General features: G+C 39.3%; 1 protein-coding gene across 2 annotated transcripts in view; it reads left to right on the forward strand.

Annotated features, from left to right (window-relative positions):
* LRP6 (LDL receptor related protein 6) overlaps nucleotides 1–20,678 on the forward strand; it is a 147,203-nt gene that overhangs the window by 40,615 nt on the left and 85,910 nt on the right. For both annotated transcript variants that reach the window (XM_066355551.1, XM_066355552.1), the window contains one exon: nucleotides 17,627–17,824. In XM_066355551.1, the coding sequence (XP_066211648.1) occupies nucleotides 17,627–17,824 (198 nt within the window). The remainder of the gene's footprint in view (nucleotides 1–17,626; nucleotides 17,825–20,678) is intronic.

Consider the following 20,678-nt stretch of genomic DNA (forward strand, 5'->3'; position numbering starts at 1 on the left):
CTGGTGTTGAGTTTTAGAAGTTCTTTATAAATTTTGGTTATTAACTCCTTATCCGGACATATTGGCGAATATGTTCTCCCATTGTGTGGGTTGTCTTTTTATTTTGTTCATGGTGTCGTTTTCTGTGCAAAAGTGTTTTAGTTTAATATAGTCCCATTTGTTCATCCTGTCCTTTATTTCACTTGCCTATGGAGATAAATCAGCAAAAATATTGCTACAAGAGATAACAGAGAGTTTACTGCCTACGTTTTCTTCCAAGATGTTTATGGTTTCATGACGTACATTTAAGTCTTTTATCCATTTTGAGTTTATTTTTGTGAATGGTGTAAGTTGGTGGTCTAGTTTTATTTTTTTGCATTTACCTAATTTTCTCAACACCATTTAATAAATAGAATCTCTATGCTCCTATATCTTATTATTTAGAGAGGAAAGGTGAGAGAAAAAGAAAGAAAGAAAGAAAGAAAAAAAGAAAGAAAGAAAGAAAGAAAGAATTTGTTGCTCCACTTAGTTGTGCATCCCATTGATTGTTTCTCATTTGTGCCTTGATCAAACCGGTAACCTTGGGTTTGAGCTGGCAACCCTAGGCTCAAGCTGGTTACCCTGGGCTTGAGCTGGCGACTTTGGATTTTGCATAGGTGACCTTGGTGCACCTACTGCACCACCACTGGTGAGGCTCCTATATCTTACTTATATCCCCAGTCTTAGTCTGGTTCCCTGAACTAGTGGTATTGGATCTAATAATACTGTTATTTATTTTAATAAACTACTTACATTACAGTAAACAGATACTGTTTAGCTAGACTGATTTTGTTTAAAAATTCTTACAGTGAAACTGAGCTAAGTGAGCCTATATTTCAGTTTACATATGGGAAGACCATAGTTGGGGTAAGAGCTGTAAAATAAATCCATAACTTTTTAAAAGCTTCTGTTAGTTTGTTAATGACAGAAGCATAAGTAAAACTCTTAGAACTTGGTTGTATAATAAAATAAGGTATTAAATCTCTTTTCTTACATAATTCTGTAACATTTTTCCCTTTGAAGCCTAATCATGAGAAAACAGTAATCTGAAAGCAAAGTTTTCTGAAGTGCGTCTCATGAGACATTGTGAAGAAAGTGATCTGTATGGGGAGATAAGCTTACAAACATGTAGAGTTCTGTACTATGTTCAGTAGAATTGAAGGAGATGTTGGAAATATATACTGCTCACAAAAATTAGGGGATATTTCAAAATGAATGTGAAGCGATTAAAAAAAGTATTTGATTTTTATTTTGGTATATTTTTCCAAAGTGAGAAGAGGGAGTGGCAGACAGACAGACTCCTGCATACGCCCAACCAGGATCCACCCATCATTCTCACCAGGGGGCGATGCTCGGCCCATATGGGGCATTGCTCCGCTGCAACCAGAGCCATTCTACTGCCTGAGGTGGAGGCCATGGAGCCGTCCTCAGTGCCCGGGCCAACTTTGCTCCATTGGAGCCTTGGCTGCGGGAGGGGAAGAGAGAGATAAAGAGAAAGAAGAGGGGAAAGGGTGGAGAAGCAGATGGGTGCTTCTCCTGTGTGCCCTGGCTAGGAATGGAACCTGGGACTTCCATACGCCAGGCCAATGCTCTGCCACTGAGCCAGCTGGCCAGGGCCCTTGATTTCTTTTTTATTAAACAAGAACATCAGAAGAGCAAACGACAAGTCAAAGAAAGTTGTGTAATTATGCAAATGAGATGCAAAACCAACTTGTATTTCATTGACAAAAAATGCACTGTACAAAAGGCTGAAAGTACTAGAGTATCTGCATGTTCCCTGGTCCCCTAGTTTTTGTGAGCAGTGTATATTTTCCTGAAGAATGAATGGTAAAATTGTTTGTAAGATGTTTTATATATAGAAGATGAGAGGCATCATAAGAAAATGTGTCCATTTGTCAGAACCAGTTAATACAACTTTACAGCAGGAAGTGAACCTTACTGTATGCAAGTTAAAAAAAGTAGGAGGTTGGAGAACTAATCCCAAGATGAAGTGCAGACCAGGACAGGCAGAAAAAGTTAATTCTATAAGAAATGTATGAAAAAAATCTCAGTGAAGAGGGTGGGGAATGAAAGGTGCTGTCCTAAGTAGCTTTGGAAATGTACAGAGCCTATAAGACTAAAGGAAGAGCAGCGGTACCTAAGCCTGTACTCGTTAACAGTGTTGCTTTCCATAAGACACACAGTTAAAAATTCTGATAATACACTAGAATTGAACAGTTAAATTAAATAGAATGGTAGGTGATGTGAGCCAGGTTTCTCACTGTTGGAATAGGAAGTTATAGATAAGCAACTTTGTTCTTTGAGGCAAGAATTAGCCATGTTATAGTGACTTAAAATTGGAGACATCAGTAGGAACTCATGTTTAATACAAATACACTATACATTTTAAATGAGTTTAGTTCATTAACCTCAAAGCTATCAAAAATAAACATTTCAACCCTGGAATTAATACAGTTTTTTATAATTACGGTAGGAGTGGTAGAAAAATATAATTAATATATTCAGTATTTGCTTTAATAAGTATTGTGGAATCTGTTAGATCTCACAGAATGAGGGAGAGTCTTAAATGTCCAAACCTGTATGTTACCAATCCATTTTTTTTTAAGCAAAGGAGAGAGAGACAGACAGGAAGGGAGAGAGATGAGAAGCATCACTTCTTCGCTGTGGCACCTTAGTTGTTCATTGATTGCTTTCTCATATGTGCTTTGACCAGGGGGCTCCAACTGAGCCAGTAACCTTTTGCTCAAGCTATTGACCTTGGGCTCAAGCCGGTGATCATGGGGTCATGTCTGATCCCACGCTCAAGCTATTGAGTGATCCCGCTCTCAAGCTGGTGAGCCCATGCTCCCCAGGCTGGCTCAAGCCAGCAACCTTTGGGTTTTGAACATGGGTCCTCAGGGTCCCAGGCTGATGCTCTATCCACTGTACCACTGCTTCGTCAGGCCCAATCCGATTGTTTAATGATGTTTGATAATGTGAGAGATTTGTGTTGAATTACAAATCCCTTGATCACAGTTATGATTGTAATGATTTTGTTATTTGTAATTTTATTTAAATTATTAAGTATATTCCCTTGTCCTTCCTCATTCCCAAGGGGAGTCATTACAATAGAATTTCAGCATGGCTAATATTTGTATCTAATTTTCAGTTAAACAGTTTGTTGCAGGATTTGTAGAATAGCCATTTCCAAGTCATTCTGGGAGGCTGAGATTATGACTATAACACGCATATAAAGGTTGGGGAAAATTCACATCCAATTTTTTTCTTTTGATGAAATGAAGGGTTTGGATGAAATAATTAGGGAAATATTCTTAAAACCTTAAAGCACCTTTATAATTTTTATTGTGTTTAGTGAATAGCATAAGTGCTAACTAACCACGTTCTCTGGGAGAATAATTTAAAGTATTTTATCTTGGTGTTGGACTGTGTCAGCTATAATTTTGGGATCAGCGAATAGTCACAGTATAATTGAGATTTAATTGATGGTTCTGAATTGATCTAGGAACAATTTGCCAACTACGTTATAGATTTATCCTAGAAATACTGTTCAGTGTTTTCTAGAGTTATGTATACTACTTCTATTACTATATATTAAAGGAGCATTTTCTGATGTTACAAAGACACATCTGTCAGGGAAAGATAATGGTTTGATTTATTCTCTTGTTACAATGCAGATTCTGATTTAGTAGTTATAGGTGGAGCCCAAGATTTTGCTGAGGCTGTTGTTGATCCATGGACTGCATTTTGAGTATAAGGTTTTAGAGCAAGGGGTGGGTAGATGTTTCTGTAAAGGCCCAGACAGTATTTTAGTTTTTGCGGGCCACATACAGTTTCTGTTGAATATTACATTTTTTCCCCTACAGTCTTTAAAAATGTAAAAACTATTTTTAGCTCCTAGAGCTATACATAAACAAGGGATAGTTCAGACTTGACCTCCTGGCCATAAACTGTGTATTCCTGTTAGAGAAAGGGTGTATGCATTTAGTTGTTGATAGAAACAAAATTTTAGAATTGATATCTTGATTTTTCAGCATTTCAGATGATCATATTTTTGTTTTTTGAGCTATTAATGAGGTAAATTATTGCTCATAGTTCAGAAGCTTTTTGTTATTGTTTACAAAAGTTTGTTTTTCTTATTTTAATTGAGGTACAATTTTACATACAGTAAAATTTACCCTTTTTAACCCTTTGAGTAGTGAGTCTTTTTTCATGCTCACTGACCCCGAGTTTTTTTTTCCAGAAAATGAAATTAGTTCCAGTTTCAGTTTTATTAACTTAAAATCATGTTTGATAACCAATTTATGGAAACAAGAAGAACATACATTTGCCTTTTTTTAATGTTGCCTTACACAGTTTTAAAATAAAAATTTTTGTTACGATTGTACTCTAAATGGTCAGGAGGCATGAGGATGTACATGAACGTTCATACTTCTCAAAGGGTTAATGTGTGGCGTTAATGAATTTTGACAAATACTGGACCGGTTTAAATGGTGAGGGCAGATTTTAATCAGTAATATACTGCTCACAAAAATTAGGGGATATTTCAAAATGAATATAAAGTGATAAATCAGCATTTTATTTTTTATTAAATAAGAATATCAGAAAAGCAAATGAGGCCCTGGCCGGTTGGCTCAGCGGTAGAGCGTCAGCCTGGCTAGCGGGGGACCCGGGTTTGATTCCCGGCCAGGGCACATAGGAGAAGCGCCCATTTGCTTCTCCACCCCCTACCCCTCCTTCCTCTCTGTCTCTCTCTTCCCCTCCCGCAGCCAAGGCTCCATTGGAGCAAAGATGGCCCGGGCACTGGGGATGGCTCCTTGGCCTCTGCCCCAGGTGCTAGAGTGGCTCTGGTCACAACAGAGCGATGCCCCGGAGGGGCAGAGCATCGCCCCCTGGTGGGCAGAGCGTTGCCCCCTGGTGGGCGTGCCGGGTGGATCCTGGTCGGGCGCATGCGGGAGTCTGTCTGACTGTCTCTCCCCGTTTCCAGCTTCAGAAAAATACAAAAAAAAAAAAAAAAAAAAAAGAACAAATGACAAGTCAAAGAAAATTGATTATGCAAATGAATGCAAAACCAACTTTCATTTCATTGGTGAAAATGCACTATACAAAAGGCTGAAAGTATTGGAATACCTGCACGTTCCCTGATCCCCTAATTTTTGTGAGCAGTGTTTATTATTGCAACATGGAAGAGTCCAGCATGAATGGAACTCAAATTTGATTTGTATAGGGATGACTCAGTGTTCTAGAAGAATTAGGGAATAGGAGGGTAGGTGGAGGTTCAGTAGAGAGTCAGAGGAGTGATGAATTACAGAAAGCTGGAAGGGGAGATTGGTTCATGTACAATTATCTGGGTTGGTTAATTGGTGCTTATCAAAGGTTCCAACCCTCCCATGGAAACTGGCAAACAGGGGGCCCTATGTTCAGGTGTTGGGGTGTTGGTGGAACGAACAGTACATTCCTTTGCAACTTTGAGTTTTCTTAGGCACGTTAAGAGGGGAGGGGTTAGAGTTGTCCTTTGGATGAAGCTGTAAACTGTTAGAAACTGCAATATGTTACTGTTCTCTTCACGTCTCTGTAGGCCAAGGTTGAGGCCTCGTTGAGAAAGGACTCAGGAGCCTGGCTATAGTTTAGTCAAAGAGAAAACCTTTGTCAGTATCACTATACCAATCCAGATATAGAACTGTTCATCACCTTCCCCCCACCCCAGATTACCTTGTGCTCCTTTGTATTTACCTTTTGCTCCACCCCCAGCTCCTGGCAGTTGCTGATTTGTTTTCTGTCCGTATAGTTTTGCCTTTTCCAGAGTTTGTACAAATGGAATCATACAGTGTGTAGCCTTTTGAGACTGGCTTCTTTGACACAGCATAGTACATTTGAGATTCATACATGTATGTGAATCAGTTTGTTTTCTATTGTTCTGGCTAGGTAGTATTCCATTGTATGGATCTATTGATATTACAGTTTGTTGATCCATTAATCAGTTCAAGAACATTTGAGTTGTTTCTAGTTTTGGTGATTACAAATAAAGCTACTGTAAATTCTTGTGCAGATTTTTGTGTGAAATAAGTTTTTATTTATTTTTCATTACTCTTGGATAAATACCCAGATTGCTGGATCATCATAAAGATCTCCATCCCTGTTTTTGTTGAGCAGACTGAGGGGTCTGAGGAAGAAGAGGGCTGGTATTGCTGTCACAGGGCTAGAAGAGGTGAGACGGAAAGGGAGACAGGAGAGGCACACACACTTGGTGTAACCTGATGGAAATACATCATAATTTCTGTCTGACTTGTTTGTTTTTCATTTCTCTAAAAGTGTTCCTGTATGGTACCAATCCTTCCACCTTTTGTTTAGTTTCAGTGCTCATATTTTAGAAGGGTCTATGTCAGAAAAGAAGTCGAAAGAAGCAGTCTTGAATAATCAGAATCATTTTACCAGGTTATCTATTGTCAATTTGTTTTCTGGCACTGATTCTTCTAAGTTATTGTCTTAATCTGGCACTGGTTTGGAAGCACTCATCTTCATCAAATCATCTTCTGTAATTCCTCTGGTGTGGTTAGTGTCAGCTCTTGAATTTCTCCAAGATTCATATTCTGAACCTCTACCGCCTTTTTTTTTTTGCCAGCTCCACAATCTCTTTCATGATTTCCTTGATTGGCTCTGTTGTGAATCCTGTGAAGTCATGAGCAACATCTGGATACAGTTTTTTCCAGCAGGAATTTATTGTTTCAGGCTTGATGTCTTTCACAACTTTTTCTAGAATAATGGTAGCATCTTCAGTGGTGTGATCCTTCCAGACTTTCATGATGTTCTCTGTATCTGGGTTCTCTTCCATAGTTTGGGCAATCCTTTTTCATAGACTACCATGTGTAGTGAGCCCTAAAAGTCTTTATGACCTAGAGACTGAATTAGAGTTGTTTTTGTGGGCGAGTAAAGCATTTTGATGGCTTTGGTGTTGAACTCACAGGGTTCTAGATGGCCAGGGGCATTGTCCAATACGAAAAGAACTTTATTTATTTATTTTTGTTTTTAATTTTATTTATTCATTTTAGAGAGGAGAGAGAGAGACAGAGAGGGAGAGAGAGGAGAGAGAGACAGAGAGAAGGTGGGGAGGAGCTGGAAGCATCAACTCCCATACGTGCCTTGACCAGGCAAGCCCAGGGTTTCAAACCGGCGACCTCAGCATTTCCAGGTCGACGCTTTATCCACTGCGCCACCACAGGTCAGGCCGAAAAGAACTTTAAAAAGCAATCTCTTACTGGTAAAGTACTTTTTGACTTCAGGGACAAAGCATTGATAGAACCAGTTCAGAAAAGCGTTTCTGTGCATCCAGAAGACTGGCAGCTGGTGTTTATCTTTTTCCTTCAAGGCTCAGGGGTTAGGAGCTTTATAGATAAGGGCACTCCTGATCATGAACCTGACTATATTTGAACAAAACAGAGTTAGCGTATTCCTTCCTCTTAAAGCCTGGTGTTCACTTCTCTTCCTTACTAATAAATGGTCTTTGTGACATTTTTATTTTTTCAAGAATAGGGCACTTTTTAGCCCTGGCTGGTTGGCTCAGTGGTAGAGCGTCGGCCCAGCGTGTGGAAGTCCCAGGTTCGATTCCTAGCCAGGCACACAGGAGACTCGCCCATCTGCTTCTCCAACCTCCACCCTCCACCCTCTCCTTCCTCTCTGTCTCTCTCTTCTCTTCCTGTAGCTGAAGCTCCTTTGGAGCAAACTTGGCCCCGGGCGCTGGGGACGGCTCCATTGCCTCTGCCTCAGGCGCTAGAATGGCTCTGGCCCCGGCGGAGCAATGCCCTGGATGGGCAGAGCATCGCCCCCTGGTGGGCATGCTGGGTAGATCCTGGTCGGGTGCACGCGGGAGTCTGTTTGATTGCCTCCCTGCTTCTAACTTTGGAAAAATGTAAGGGGGGAAAAAGAATAGGGCACTTTTGTCTATTAAAAACCTGTTCAAGGACCAGGCCAGTTAGCTCAGTCAGTTGTGGGTTTTATTCCCCAGTCTGGGTATGTATGGGAAGCAACCAATGTATGAATAACTATGTGGAACAACAAATAAATGCTCCTCTCTTTCTCCCTGTCTCCCTTTCTTCTTCTCTTCCTTTCTCTCCCTCCTGCCCTTCCTCCCTTCCCGGAACTCTCTGTCTCTCTAAAATCACCAAAAAAAAAAAACAAAACAAAGCAAAACAAAAAAAAAAACCCCAAGAACAACCTGTTCAGGCAAATATCCTTTCTCCTCAGTGATATTCTTTTTTTTCTTTTTAATTAAAAAAAAAAAAATTATTCATTTTAGAGAGGAGAGAGAGTGAAAGAGAGAGAGAGAGAGAGAGATTGAGAGAAAGGGGGGAGGAGCAGGAAATATCAACTCCCATATGTACCTTGACCGGGCAAGTGCAGGGTTTTGAACAGGCGACCTCAGCGTTCCAGGTCGACGCTTTATCCACTGCGCCACCACAGGTCAGGTCTCAGTGATATTCTTAATGGCATCTGGGAACTTGTCTGCTGTCTCTTGAATGGCAGAAGCTGCTTCTCCTGTTACCTTGACATTTTTTAAGCCAAACCTCTTTCTAAAATTATCAACCCCCTCAAAAAATTATCAGGCCATCCTTTGCTGACATTAAATTCTCCAGTTTTAGATCCTTTTTATCTTCATTTTGCTTTAAGTAACCATATGATTTCACTTTTTCTCCAGTCATATAATTTTATATGTATCCCCCACCCCCATTTTTTTTGTGGCAGAGGCAGAGAGAGTCAGAGAGAGGGACAGACAGACAAGAAGGGAGAGAGATGAGAAACATCAATTCTTCGTTGCTGTTCCTTAGTTGTTCATTGATTGATTTCTCATATGTGCCTTGATTGGGGGGGGGGAGCTACAGCAGACCGAGTGACCCCTTGCTCGAGCCAGCGACTTTGGGCTCAAGCTAGTGAGCCTTGCTTAAACCCGATGAGCTTGTGCTCAAGCTGGCGACCTCGGGGTCTTGAACCTGGGTCCTCTGTGTCCCAGTTTGATGCTCTATTCACTGCGCCACCACCTGGTCAGCAGGTATGCCTTTCTTATAGCAATCCTGTGCCCAAATAAAAGCTGCATTTTCAGTGTGAAACAAAAAGGTATTTGGCAAAATGTGCAAGGTTTTCATGGCTGATGGCATACCTGTAGCAATGGCTTCATGTATTCTTTCTTTCTTTTTTTGTTTCACCACAGTTTTTATGCTGTGTTCATTTATCTTGAAACAGCAGGCAACTTGGCTATAGACCTTAATCTACAGTACACATCAAGCAATTCAGATTTTTCTTGTGATGTCATGACTTTTTTTTTGCTTCTTGGGAGCAATTTCAGAATAACTAGTGGCTTTTTCAAATTGTCACAAACCTCTAAAAATTTATCCTATATATTTTTTGGAAAAAATTTGCATTCAAATGAACCTCATTTCAAACCCATGTTGTTCAAGGGTCAATTGTATACTATTTGAATTGTATACATATATTTTTTATTTTAGTGAGAGGAGGGGAGGCAGAGACAGACACCCGCAGGCCCACTAGGGGGTGATGCTCTGCCCATCTGGGACCCTTGCTTTGTGCAACCAGAGCCATTTTAGAACCTGAGCAGAGGTGGTGGACCTGTCCTCAGCGCCCGGGGCCAACTTGCTCTAATTGAGCTTTGGCTGCAAGAGGGGAGGAGATGAGGGGGGAGGGGTGGATAAGCAGATGGGTACTTCTCCTTTGTGCCCTGACCGGAAACTGAACCCGTGACTTTCATATGCTGAGCTGACGCTGTACCACTGAGCAAACCAGCCAAGGCCTGAATTTTATACATTTTGATGAAAATTCCTAGGTAATCTAACATAATCCCTCTTTTACCATTTTTGGCAACATTTTCTAAACTGCAGACAAAAGATTTTAAAGGATGTATGTTGTAATGCTCTTGTTCATATCTTATAAGTAAAATGAGACATTTGTGCAATATATTGAATGAATTAAAATAAAATCTTAATTGAAGGTTGCCTCTGTATAAAGAATTTGTTATCAAAAGCTTGAAAAGTTGTAGAAGAAATTTGATTATCCATTTTTATTCTCACAGATCTTTGTATATTCCCATTTAGTAAAATTTAAGCAGTAATTGAACTTTTAAAATCCCATTTGTCAAACTAGTAAATGTTTGAAGACTATGTGGAAGGCTGTTAGGCAGATGGAATTTCTTTGGTGCTTTACTCCCTTACATGGTTTTCCACAGCTTCAGAAGAACTGTCACCTGGCTAATTATTAGTTAATATTTAGGGTCAGCTGGTTAATGAATTAAAAACATTAACATCACTTGTACAGAAACCAAGTGCTATGGATAAACAGGTGTTTGAGAAAGTCAGATTTATTTTTACTGGTTCTAAACCCTGTCTGAGTGCATTAGAATTCTTTGGGGGAGCTTTTAGACAATATCGATGCCTGGGTCCCAGCCCAGGGCAATATAATGAGAATCTCTGATGGAAGAACACATTTTATTCATATTTTTAATGAGTTTCCCAGGTCATTCTCAAATGTTGCCAGGGTTAAAAATGTAGATATTTCACGCTGCTGTTGTTGATGGTATTATTATTACGAGTAGTAGTTTATTTGTGTGAGGAGGGATGTGGACAAACTAGAAAAATTATGCTAAACATAACTCATTTTAGTCTCTGGATTTCTCTAACAAACTGTCATAGCTGGTGCCTTATGAACAACAAAATTTTATTTCTCACAGTTCTGGAGTTTGGGAAGTTCAACATCAAGGTATTGCCAGATTTGCTGTTTGGTGAGGGCCTGCTTCCTTGATTGCTGTGTTGTTTTTTTCAGTGTAATCTCACATGGTGGAAAGGGCTATGAAGCTTTCTTGGGCCTTTTTTATTAAGGCACTAATCCCATTCATGAGAGCTCCATCCTCCTGACCTAATCACCCTAGAGGTCACATCTGCTAATACCATCACCTCAGGAGTTAGGATTTTAACATAGGAGTTTTTTTTTTTTTTTTTTGTTGTTGTTGTTGTTGTTTTTTTGTGACAGAGCGATAGATAGGGATAGGCAGACTGGAACGGAGAGAGATGAGAAGCAGCAGTTCTTCATTGTGGTACCTTAGTTAATTGATTGCTTTCTCATTTGTGCCTTGACCGGGGAGCTACAGCAGATGGAGTGACCCCTTGCTCAAGCCAGCGACTTTGGGCTCAGGCTGGTGAGCCTTGCTCAAACCAGATGACCCTGTGCTCAAACTGGTGACGTCGGGATTTCGAACCTGGGTCCTCTACATCCCAGTCTGACGCTCTATCCACTGCTGTATTCACTGTAAACCTGGTCAGGCTTAACATATGAGTTTTTGAGAGCTAAACATTCAGACCATAAGCATAACTGTTAAGTACTGTACAAGTACAATTCCAGTTTCTCTATTCAAGAGTTGGTTATCTCATGATTATTACGTATTGATGATTATTGGGTTTTGAAGTGATAAAGGTGTGGATAAAGCAAACAGTTCGTTCGGTTGGTTTTTCTTTTACACCTCGTTTTATTCTTTATGGTGATGTAAATATCAGATCTCATGAATTGTTCCCTTACGTAATTTTTCATCAAGATACTATTTCAGATAAGTGTACAGTTGAACTATTCAGGATATGATTTCCCTGACAGTTTTCTGTCAGTCACAGTAGATTGAGGGAAGAGCTGTGGGACTTTTGAACCATGCCATTTGTAAGATGGTGGGGGAGAGAGGCTATGAGTCCTTGTTAGTGTAAGAGTGGAAGTGACTTTGTTTAAACATTTGAAGTAATGCTTTGGGATACTGTTTGGATCTAAAATGTGCTAGTGTTCATAATTTTAAGCAATAAATACGTCTAAACAGAAAACGTAATTTTAAAGCAGTTATTGGGTTACTTATAGAATTTCCTAAATTGTAGAAGAACCAGGCTTGGAATCTGGCCAGGAACAACACTCCAAAACCATATCACAGACCTGGGACAGTGATGGCACCACTGTAAGGTGGTGTGTTCACTACAATTTATACTCTCTCAATGACTTGAAGCAACAGATACTCCTAAAACTGCTGCCAGTGCTTTCTTGTAAAACTGGCTGGATTAAAGAAGGATGAACTAATTCAGATTGGATTTGCTTAGCCACTGCTGTTTGCCCCCAACCTCACCAGAATGGATTGCTTGTGGTCATTGCTGCAGCTGCCATCTTTGCTTTCTTTTCTTCCATCTTTTACCTCCTCCTTTCCTTGGTTTGTCAGAGAGGCAAAACCCAGATCTAAATGCTCTTGTCCTAGTTGTAACAGTAGTTTTGAAGGTAAATACCATGTGTTTTCAATTTCTTTAGTTTCAGAATGTGGTTCTGCCTTATAAAGTGAAGGTTTCTTCAAATATAGGAAGGTAGTAGTTTCTATGCTAGTCATCCCTAAATGCCAAATATCCATCACACTCTGAGACTGAATGGCCAAAGGATTTGTTTGTATCTTTGCCATGATTTAAATGTTGTTTGCATTTCCCCCTTTTTCATGTTGAAAGATTGAGGTGAATGGTTGCTATAAAAGAAGATGACAGTTAATATAAATACAAATTTTGTAACTGAACTGGACCCTAGAAATAATCTAAGCCAATCTAAAATATACCAATTATAAGAGCTAATGTTCCTTTAGAAAATGCCATTTGCTGAGAAATCTTCTTTACTCCTGATAATGAAACCAGTTTCTATCCCTGTTAGTCTTCATAAAGAAGATGCTACATAATGTAATGAACAACACCCTTATAATATTCAAAGTGACAAATTTCTTTGGTATTTGTCCTTACAGCATCAGGGCAAAATGCAGTTCAGTAAAAGCAGATAAGGTGAGCTGGAGAAGTGAGCTGAGAGAATACTCAAGGGCAAAATTCTTCTTAGAAACTAATTTGGGAATTCCTATAATGTATGAGATAGGTAATTGACATCCTTATAACATATATGGATCCTGAGCACTCCCTGGCCTGTTGTTTCGCTATTGTTTTTATTTGTTTAATGACTTGCTCAACTAATTCTTTAGAACGTGTTTCCCTCTCAGTGCCTGCTTCTGAGGTCACTGCTCACTCAATATTTTTATTTTTCACTCTAAAAGTTTATTAAAAAAGTAGGCTATAGTGGTAGAGCATTGGCCTGGCTGTGGAAGTCCCGGGTTCGATTCCTGGCCAGGGCACGCAGTAGAAGCGCCCATCTGCTTCTCCACCCCTCCCACTCTCCTTCCTCTCTGTCTCTCTCTTCCCCTCCCGCATCCAAGGTTCCATTGGAGCAAAGTTGGCCCGGGCACTGAGGTTGGCTCCGTGGCTTCCGCCTCAGGAGCTAGAATGGCTCTGGTTGCAGTGTGAACAACGCCCGAGATGGGCAAAGCATCGTCCCCTAGTGCAGTGGTCCCCAACCCCCAGGCCGCGGACCCATACCCATTTGGTACTGGTCCGCAGAGAAAGAATAAATAACTTACATTATTTCCATTTTATTTATATTTAAGTCTGAACGATGTTTTATTTTTAAAAAATGACCAAATTCCTTCTGTTACATCCGTCTAAGACCCACTCTTGACGCTTCTCTCGGTCATGTGATACATTTATCCGGCCTACCCTAAAGGCCGGTCCGTGAAAATATTTTCTGACATTATACCGGTCCATGGTCCAAAAAAGGTTGGGGACCACTATCCTAGTGGGCATGCCGGTTGAATCCTGGTCGGGCACGTGCAGGGGTCTGTCTCTGCCTCCTCACTTTTCACTTCAGAAAAAAAAAAAAAAGGCTACAATTTGGAATTTCTAAAGAAAATATTTGAAGAAAAATTTTCTCTTCCTGGAAGGCTACTACTTTTTTTCCTTAAAAAATTTTTTTTATGCCTGGCTTTCAGCAAAAAATGGGTTGCCCTTGAGTCACTATATTTTGTGTCTGGTAATTGATTCGTGGTTGTTCTTAAATGCCTTGAGCCAGTGTTTCATCATTTTTCCTAGAATCTGTTTGTGGTTTGGGGAATCTTTTCAAATTTTAGGAAGTACAGTATACAGATGGTATGCTATAGAATTGTGCACCTGAAACCTTTATAAATTTGTTAATCAGTGTCATGCTAATAAATTTATTTAAAAGGAAAAAAAATTAGGGAGTTTAAAAGTTTGTCTCACATTCAACCAGAGACTAGCGTTCAAGGGTTCACTCTGGTGTCTCTTGAGCAGGAGCAGCCTTTATGCATGCACACAACCTTACTGACCACCAAGGGCGAATGTATACTTAACAGGGCCCCTCTCTTCAGTTTCTCTCCCAGGATCTCCCTATTAAATTTCTGTCTAGTATGCCACTTTGTTGCCTTCTACAAGTATTGCTGGGATTGTATGCCACTGAGAGAGATCACTCTTGTTTTTGAAAATACTCCTAGGCAGGGATTTTTCCATTAAGTACTCCAAATAAAAGCAGCCCCCTTTGTCAGGGCCAGTTAGTTGCCAATCTTGATGGCCTGCCATGTCTGCTCAGGGTAGAACTTCTCTGCTGCAAACCCAGCAGTGCTGTGGATAGTGTCGCTCTAGGGAACCTCTAGCTGAAATACTACTTTCCTTACTGAGATTTGGTAAATTTTCTTAAATGTTTCTCATTTTATTGTATGTCCTTTGATCAATTTTAGAGACTTTAGTCCTTTTTGACAATCTTTTCTTGCTTTTTTTAAAAATTGGTTTTAGGGGAGATGATTTGCTGAGCTTCTCATAGAGCCATTTTGAGCACGCTGCCCCTTTGTTCTTTCGCTTTCCTCCTGCCTTTCTTCACACTGCATCTAGTCCCCTACACCCAAGCTCGTCAATTCACCTCCAATTTTAAAAGTCTTCAAGTATCTTTATATTGCTCTAAGATTAAAAAACAAATTCTGACATGGGCTAAAATTTCCTTCTTGTTGTTTTATCTTACATCAATCTAATCATTCACCTTTTCCTCATTGTGGACATTATCCAATCTTTATCATTAGTAATTTAGGGAGCATTTTGCCTTTTACTGTTTACAAACCAAGGCCCTCACCAGTGGCATAAGTGTTGGAATCTGAGGAATATGGCTTTGATTTTCTGTTCTGCATTTATTAGCTGTGTGACTTTGAGCAGTGTGCTAACATTTCTGAGTTTTTGAAGTCTGAAATAATGGTGATGGAGATAATATTTTATAACATTGCTATAAGGTTTAAGTTAAGGTAATGTGTGGAAAAGCTGCTAGTTAGCACAATGCCTTGTAACAAGAAAGTATGTTTATTCCCCACATGATATTCTCTTCCTATCACTTAAATAAACAATTTATATGAAATATCAATATGCATAAGTGGAATCATTCCAGTACCACCATTCCACCAGTTTTTCGAGTGAAAGTGGTACCTGCATTTCAATTGCATTTAAACATAGTGAGTACTTTATATTTATTTCATAGTACCCATTTAAGTTTTTAAAAAGTGCTTTTAATTGAAATACGACATATTAAGAGTTTTATCTTTTTTTTTTTTTTTTTGTATTTTTTCTGAAGCTGGAAACGGGGAGAGACAGTCACACAGACTCCCGCATGCGCCCGACCGGATCGACCCGGCACGCCCACCAGGGCGAAGCTCTGCCCATCAGGGGGCGATGCTCTGCCCCTCCGGGGCGTTGCTCTGCCGCGACCAGAGCCACTCTAGCACCTGGGGCAGAGGCCAAGGAGCCATCCCCAGCGCCCTGGCCATCTTTGCTCTAATGGAGCCTTGGCTGCAGGCGGGGAAGAGAGAGACAGAGAGGAAGGAGGGGGGGGGGGGTGTGGAGAATCAAATAGGCGCTTCTCCTGTGTGCCCCGGCTGGGAATTGAACCCGGGTCCCCCGCACGCCAGGCCGACGCTCTACCGCTGAGCCAACCGGCCAGGGCCTAAGAGTTTTATCTTTAAATTAAGGAAAATTTTCTTTTTCCTTCTGGAATGAGACTTAAGATTTTCTTTTTCTTTTTTTTAAGTGAGAGGAGGGGAGATAGAGAGACAGACTCTTGCATGCACTTGGACCAGGATCCACCTGGCAATCCTGTCTGGACCCGATGTTTAAATCAACTGAGCTGTCTTATCCTCAGTGCCTAGGGCCAATGCTCGAACCAACCGAGTCACTGGCTATAAGAGAGGAAGAGAGAGAAGGAGGAGCGGAGGGGTGGAGAAGCAGATGATCACTTCTCATGTGTGCCTTGATTGGGAATTGAACCCAGGATGTCCCCATGCCAGGCTGACGCTCTGTCTGCGAGCCAACTGGCCAGGGCCTCCGTTTTTTAATTCTGAAAAAATTTCAGTTATGTAGAAGCAAAAATAGTACAATGAAATTCTTTACACTCTAAACATAGTACAATGATCATATTTAGGAAATTAACTTTAGTACATTTCTGTTATGTAATTTGACAGTCCATCAAATACAGGTTTCCCAATAGTGTCTTTAAAGTATTTTTCTAATTGATTAGTATATAAATTAAGTGCATGCACGTAATTTAGTTACTATGGTTCTTTATTTTTCTCTAATCTCCTTGAGTGGTTCCTCAGCCTTTCTTTGACTTTTAGGACATTGATTTTTTTTTTTCTTTCTTTTTTTTTTTTGTATTTTTCTGAAGTTGGAAATGGGGAGGCAGTCAGACAGACTCCCGCATGCACCCGACCGGGATCCACCTGGCATGCCCACCAGGGGGCGATGCTCCGCCCATCTGGGGCGTTGCTTTGTTGGAACCAGAGCCATTCTAGCACCTGAGGCAGAGGCCATGGAGCCATCCTCAGCACCCGGGCCAACTTTGCTCCAATGGAGCCTTGGCTGAGAGAGGGGAAGAGAGATAGGGACAGACAGGAATGGAGAGAGATGAGAAGCATCAATTATCAGTTTTTCGTTGCGACACCTTAGTTGTTCATTGATTGCTTTCTCATATGTGCCTTGACTGTGGGCCTACAGCAGACCGAGTAACCCCTTGCTCGAGTCAGCGACCTTAGGTCGAAGCTGGTGAGCTTTGCTCAAACCAGATGAATCCACGCTCAAGCTGGCGACTTCGGGGTCTCGAACCTGGGTCCTCCACAGATCCCAGTCTGACGCTCTATCCACTGCGCCACCGCCTGGTCAGGCAGGACATTGATATTTTCAAAGGCCAGTTGTTTTTCAGAATGTTCCTCAGTTTGGTTCTATTTATTTATAAATTTATTCAAGTTATAGATTTTTTAGTAGGAATATTGTGTAAGAGATCTGTGTTAAAGATAGTATATCTTTACCATTTCATCACCTATATATGATGCTAGTTTGTTCCCTTATTAATGATACTAATTTGAGGTGGTGGTTAAGGTGGTGTCCACCAAGCTAATTTTCTTTAAAGTTATCATTTTCCCCTTTGTCATTAATAAGTAATATGAGGGAGATACATTGAGATAGTGTAAAAACCCTTTTCCTAATGAACTTCCATAAAATGTTTTTTGCATCCTTTATGATGCTTGCCTCAATCAGTTATTACCAGGTAGATTATTAAAATTTTGGTAATTTCTATTGTTTTAATTGTAGTGTTCCTGAGTTTTCTTTATATAATAGTGGTAATTATGAAATACTTTGCTGTTAACCTGCTTATGTCATGGATTTATTGTTTATGTGTTTTTTAGATTCATATATTGGACAGACTGGGGAGAAGTACCAAAGATAGAACGTGCTGGAATGGATGGTTCAAGTCGTTTCATTATAATAAACACTGAAATTTACTGGCCAAATGGACTGACTTTGGATTATGAGGAACGGAAGCTTTATTGGGCAGATGCAAAACTTAATTTCATACACAAGTCAAATCTGGATGGAACAAATCGGTAAGGTTGCCTTATAAATTTATTTTTAAAGTTCAAACACTATGATGTTTTAATATGTTAATCAAATTATAAAGCCTAATTTTATTAAGAAGAAATTAGTGTTATTTTTTTGCTAAGTGTTAAGAGGGAAGAAGAATACACTTTTAAGAGTTTGCTCTTAAAAGGTAACTATATTTCTCATCTATTTTTATAGCATTTAGAACTTATGACCTATATTTTTTCCTTTACTCTGAATTAATTTACTTCTTCAGTGAGGCTCAATCAGAGGTAGTACTTCTAGGCTTTCCAAGAATGTTTGGAAATGTGTGAGGAATTTTGGTTAACATGAGGACTGGGAGTGCTACTAGCATTTTAGTTTCTAGGGGGTCAGGGATGCTGAACATTGTGCAGTGTGCTGGACACTCAATACAGGGGCTATTTGGGTTACAACACAGTTCAGTTCCTATGACAGTGATGTAACTCAAATTTTGGTGTAAGTCAAAACACATGCTAGCCTAACACAAACAGAACACTTGCGCTTTTAACAGTCCAAAATGGCGTAGGTAGGCATACTGGGGGACACCAACTCCCTCACTCGTATGCCACATTAGTTCACCCACATAGTCCATAAATACAATGCTAATGACGAAAGTTGAAACACATCTGAATTTTTAAAAGTTTTTTGGGAGTTAGCATCATAAACTTGAAAAACTTGAAACATCGTACGTCGAGACTGTTGTAACCCAAGGATCCCCTGTACAATGAAGAGTCATCCTACTCAGAATTACCCATAGGGTGCCTTCGTGCTGCTTATGGAAGCTCATTTAGCAAATATATAGATGAGGACAGTGGTTGACACATTTTTTCTGTAAAGAGCCAGATAGTAAATGTCTAAGGCTTTGTGGGTCATATATGACTTCTTGTTGCAACTGCTCACAAAAATTAGGGGATATTTCAAAATGAATTTAAAGCAATAAAATATCTCCTAATCTTTGTGAGCAGTATACCATTTTTACCTTTGGTATTGTGGTGTGAAGACAGCTATAGATAATTACATAAGGGAATGGGTATGGCTGTGTTCCAGTAAGACTTTGTTTATAACATAATATAGTGAGCCAGTGGGCTGACTCCTGGACTAGGAGGAAACCTACTGTTTGCATATTCTATATACCCCAGTATTCAAGGATGACAGTTAAATACATAAACATGAGATTTCTACTGAGATCATATTCCTATTTTTAAAGACACTATTTATGTTCTTGTGTTTGAATGATTATTTGGGTTTCTAGTGGTCTCATTTTAAGACTACAGCAGAAATCTAAAGAGCCTTAGGTAGAATTAAAGGAATTTTTCAAAGGGAAAGCATTTGTCAGTTACCTGAGTGATGAATCATGAAGCATTTAACAGTATTGAAAACCAGGAAAGATTTAAAAGAAAGTATTAAACTTTTGTAGTCATGGAATTGTAATATTTTTTTGCATTGTTTCAAAAATGAATGAAATTACTTTCACCAAGGTGGTTTAAAAACAGGAAAAAAGTGATGATGAATATAAAAAACATAATGTTGTATTTGAATTTCAAATTTGGCTTTGAGAGGAATACTAGGAATTGAATATGCATGTCATAGTTATCTTGACACCCTTGGAATACCCACACAAAAACCAATGAAACTAGATAACAGATCTAAAAATACATTATAAAACTAATCTCAGGCATCCAGAAATAAAAACATGACCTCCGTAGCACTACCATATGCAAGAGTAAAGAGAGAGAGAAAGAAGAAGAAAGAAAATGAATGAATATGGGGTGTTTCATTGAACTTAAATGCAGGAGACCTCCAAAATAGCCTCAGCTATTTACTAGACAATGTGGTGGACTATATTAAGAGCAGCAGCTGAAATGAGACAGAGGGGTTATCCACTCCAATATCAGGCAAGTATAGTGTGACCATGGTAAAGACAGAAGATAGAGCAGTCTGGCTCCAAAGAATTCTCCAAGGAATCCTGTTAAACAGGTATCACACTGAGTAGAAACAAAATTGAATAGAATGGTGTCATCAAAATTTGAGAAGAATAGGGACAATTAAGAGGTATGAAAAGTGAAGGAAAGAAAGTTCATATAAAGATGGAGGAACAGCTATAAGATCTCAGAAAGGAAACTATAATTTTTAATATTACATGAAAACAACAGAAGACTAAATTCTGTAAAGTCAGAAAAACTATCTTGACAACCACTTTCTTATAAAAGTTTAGGAAACTTGGTAAAATCCCATTTAACAGGATCTTATTTATAGCAGTATTTTAAACTAATAACAACTTAACTTTGAATGCATACTTAAACTCTGCATTTTTACTCTTCCCCACATTGTTTCAGATATCAAATTTATATCTTTTTTCCTTGTGTATTTATTAACACATTGTAGTTATTTTTACTACTTTGCCTTTTAACCTTGTAGTTATTTTTTTATTTTTTTACTTGTAGTTATTTTTAATCCCTAGCTTTATAAGTGATTAACCCACCACTATTACAACATTAGAGTATTCTGAATTTAACCATATATTTGTTTTTACTAGCAGAATTTAAACTTTCATATGTTTTCCTGTTACTAATTATCATTATTTTGTTTCAGCTTGAAGAAGTTCTTTTAATGTTTCTTGTAAGGCCAGTTGAGTTAGTGGTGATGCTCTTGCTTGTCTGTAAAACTCTATTTTTCCTTCCATTCTGAAGTGCAGATTTTCTGGGTAGATTAGAGCAGGTCCATGAATGAAATTTTGTTCAATGTGGTTTCATTATAATATTGATGAGATGCTATAGGAACTTAACTCTTGTTTATATCGATTAGCCTATGGTAAAATTGGTTTCATTATATGTCATT

Source organism: Saccopteryx leptura, chromosome 1 (genome assembly GCF_036850995.1).
Source record: "Saccopteryx leptura isolate mSacLep1 chromosome 1, mSacLep1_pri_phased_curated, whole genome shotgun sequence".
Classification (NCBI taxonomy): Eukaryota; Metazoa; Chordata; class Mammalia; order Chiroptera; family Emballonuridae; genus Saccopteryx; species Saccopteryx leptura.